This window comes from Plectropomus leopardus, chromosome 6, assembly GCF_008729295.1.
Source record: "Plectropomus leopardus isolate mb chromosome 6, YSFRI_Pleo_2.0, whole genome shotgun sequence".
Lineage (NCBI taxonomy): Eukaryota > Metazoa > Chordata > Actinopteri > Perciformes > Serranidae > Plectropomus > Plectropomus leopardus.
The window spans coordinates 5,583,108-5,586,575 of NC_056468.1; the positions used below are offsets into that span (position 1 = coordinate 5,583,108).

The 3,468-nt window shown below is 42.0% G+C and overlaps 1 protein-coding gene across 1 annotated transcript; it reads right to left on the minus strand.

Moving 5' to 3' along the window:
• Positions 1–1,097: 1,097 nt before the first annotated feature.
• tcima (transcriptional and immune response regulator a) lies at positions 1,098–2,113 on the minus strand. Its single transcript, XM_042488559.1, has one exon. It carries the CDS (start codon positions 1,957–1,959, stop codon positions 1,657–1,659), a length of 303 nt encoding a protein of 100 aa, XP_042344493.1. The 5' UTR covers positions 1,960–2,113; the 3' UTR covers positions 1,098–1,656.
• Between the last annotated feature and the right edge of the window lie 1,355 nt (positions 2,114–3,468).

Sequence of the window (3,468 nt, forward strand, 5' to 3'; positions counted from 1 at the left end):
CAAACACAGTGTGCGGAGAAAGCCGTCCAACCCCCACCCCCTCCTCCCTCCCTCCCAGCCCAAACTGAGCCAAACTGGTTCTCGCTGGTCTACAGAGGCACACAGGGCTGTCAGGGAAACCCCACGGAGGTTAACCACATCCTCTCATGAGTAACTCTACTCCTTTCAACCGCCCTCTGTTGCGTCAGAACAATACAGGAAGAAATGTGCTCATCGTGTGCCATCTTTTCACGGTGAAATATAATCGTAGATTACATGAGTCAACAGTCTGAGCTGCTGCATTTCTGTAAAGTGCATCTCTTTACACATAAAGTCTAAGGCATGAGGTCAACTATAGCATCACTTTCCCAGTTTTATGGCGATTGTTTGACCTACGGGGTTTTACTTTTTATGAGCAATAAAAAGGTCACAGCTGTTGGGCAGCAGATGGCTAAGATGTTTTTTTTTTTGTTTGGTTTTTTTTTAATCATTATTTCATCTTGGATTAAAATGTATATTTTTGCAGAAATCAAATCCAATTTTGTGCCAGAATTGGAAGATTATTACATGTTTTTTCTGTATGCTGACACTGCTGTCATTTGTATATTTGAAGTCATTTAAGTCTCTTTGAGGTCATTTTTAATGTCGTAGTTGTTTTGTGTCTCTTTGTTGTCATTTTGTGTCTCTTTGTAATTATTCTGTCTTTTTTTAGTAGTTTTCTGTCTCTTTGTAGTTATTTTGAGCTTCTTTGTAGTCATTTTGTCTCTTTTTAGTATTTTTGAGTCTATTTGTAGTCGTTTCATCTCTTTTTATAGTAATTTTGAGTCTTTTTGTAGTCATTTTCTGTTCATTTGTGGTAATTTTGGGTATGTCATTGTTTTGTCTCTATAGATGTATTCTTTTTCTTCTTTTTTACAGTCCATCCTTGTGGTTTGACACCTCACTAATCCTTGAGTGATAAAAATCAACACCTGTGATGCCCTCAGTGTTTTTTTAACATAATAGAACCAGAATTTTAATCTGCCAGAACTAAAAAGGGTGATAGGGTCAATGTTGGCATCAATATCACACAAAACCATGTCAGTAACTCCAGTAATAAGGACAAACAAAGGTTCAACTTTTGTATACAATGAAATAATTTATTAAAAAATTATCAAAGGAACACATCATAAATGCATTGTGCTATAGCATTTTGTTTTTGACAATAACACATTAGTGGCCACCAATGAGTTTCATTAGTGTAGCTGAGAGACAAGGCATGTGTTCAGGACAGGCATTCATAGGCAGGTTTTTCGGCACTATAGAGTCTCATTTTGCAGCTGTGCACCACCATCAGCAGTGATGTGCACCTGTACAGGGGGCTGCTTCACAGTCAGGCATCCACAGGAATGCAGTTCAAGTGTCAGGGAAGACATAAATGCCCTTCATATTCCAAGTCAGCTCTCCGTCCGCTCCAGGCAGGACTCTCTCCGCTGTCACCTCCGTCCATGAGGCGACATCTGCGGCGTGATGCTCTCCAGGCGGCCCGCTGCACATTTCTCCTCCGCACCTGACGCTCCTTTCCAGGCGAAAGGTGATCTGCGGCGGTAAACCCAATCACATTGGGAGTGTTTTCATATTCAGCTCACACACGAGCCGAGAGATAGACACAGGCGATAGAAGACTGGTCAAACACAGTCAGCGCATCTTGAGCAGCTGCCGGACCATCCCCGCGATCTGCAGAAACTTGTCCTTCTTCCGTTGCTTCAGAGCCATCAGGGCCCGGGACGTCTCCTCCGGGTCCTGGCTGTAGGAGAAGATGCTCCTTACTCTCTCCTCCGCCTTCATGTCGCCAGTTTTCTGGAAGAGCCTCATCACCGCGTCCTGGTTGACGTTCTCGAAGATGTTGGCCACGGCCTTCTTGCGGTGCGCCGTGTCAAACTTGTTGCCGTGCACAGACGGGCTGACGCGGCGGCACTCTGAGGACACGTAGGACGACATGATGTTTCTCCGGTGGATGTCTTGCGTTTTGCTGCTCCAAAAGTGGCCCTCCAACTCGCTGAGGATGAGTTGTTAGGTGCGCACTGCTTCGCCGGAGCGGCTTGCGGCTTGAGAGGGTTCAGTGAGTGCGTACCGAAGAGCTGAGGCTGTGCGTATTTATAGGGCTGCGGTGGGAGGTTTCACTGTGCCGGGAGCGGTGACATCAGCAGTCGTGAAGCAGACAAAGGCGCCGCCTCTCTCGGGGCGCAGCACAACCAAGAGAGCGCAAAAGCTCTCTAAATACGCACGACAGTCTGACTGATGAAACCTCGTTCCAAAACATCACCAACTCCCTGACTGGTATTTGAAGTAAACAAATAGCGCACTGAGATATTAGAGTGCCATGTCAGCAGATAAAATGCACTGGATTTAAACTGTCAGCTGTCTCCAGTAAACTAGACAAAATTACTATGAAATTCTCTGGGGAATTCATTTTATTTTATTTTATTTTGAATGCGCAGTGTCACTCTTTTATCCAGGCACCTCAACCATTTCATCAGTCAAAAACAAATCAACAAAAACAAACTCTATCTCAGAGGCATGGATGGAGTGTGAGACAGCGTGCCCTATAAGCATAGACGAGCAGAAGGCCCCACCACTATATACAAGCCAGACAGACTTTAAAATTGTTCAGCCTGGTTTTGTTTTTGTTTCGCATCTCTTTGTAGTCATTATTCATGTCTCTTTGTGTTCATTTTGAGTTTCTTTGCATTAGCTTTGCATCGCCGTAGTTTTTTTGTGCCTCTTTGAGGTCATTTTAAATATTTTGTTGACATTTTGAGTAGCCCAATTTGTTGTCTTTTAGGGTTTGTGCCTCTTTATGGTCATTTGAGTCTCTTTGTAGTCATCTTGAGTTTTCTTTGTGGTTGCTTGTTCCTGTTTTTAGTCATTTCGGTCTTTTTGTAGACACTTAGTGTCTCTGTGTAGTTATTTTGTGGCTCTTTGTAGTGGTTTTGTGTCTCTTTATGGTCATTTTAGTCTCTGTAGTCAACTTTAGTTTCTTTTGTAGTTATTTGTGCCTCTTTTTATTGATTTTGAGTCTCATTGTAGTTGTTTAGGCCTATTTGTTGTCATTTTGAGTCCTTTTGTTGTCACTTTGTTAACATTTGTGTATTTTTACAGTTGTTCTGTGTCTCTTGTTGGTCTTTTTGTGTCTTTTTATGGTCTTTTGGCATGTCTTTCCTTATTAGTACGTGTATCTTCAAGTGACGGTTCTCCATTCACACTCAGAAGTGGTCTGTGATATGATGGACACATGGACTTTGTTTGAAACCATGTTGAAGAAAAATACAGAAATATCACAGTGTAAAAACAATTCATTACGAGTAAAAGGTTTGCATAAAAAATGTACTGATATATCATAAAAGTACAGAAGTATTATCAGCAAAGTGTAGTTAAATTACCAAACTCTTCATGGAGAAGATTGGCTCCTGTATGTGTTTACTGTATGAATTAATACATATTATATTT

Excerpts from the sequence above, each read along its gene's own strand:
- tcima (XM_042488559.1), bottom strand. The coding sequence starts at position 1,959 with ATGTCGTCCTACGTGTCCTCAGAGTGCCGCCGCGTCAGCCCGTCTGTG.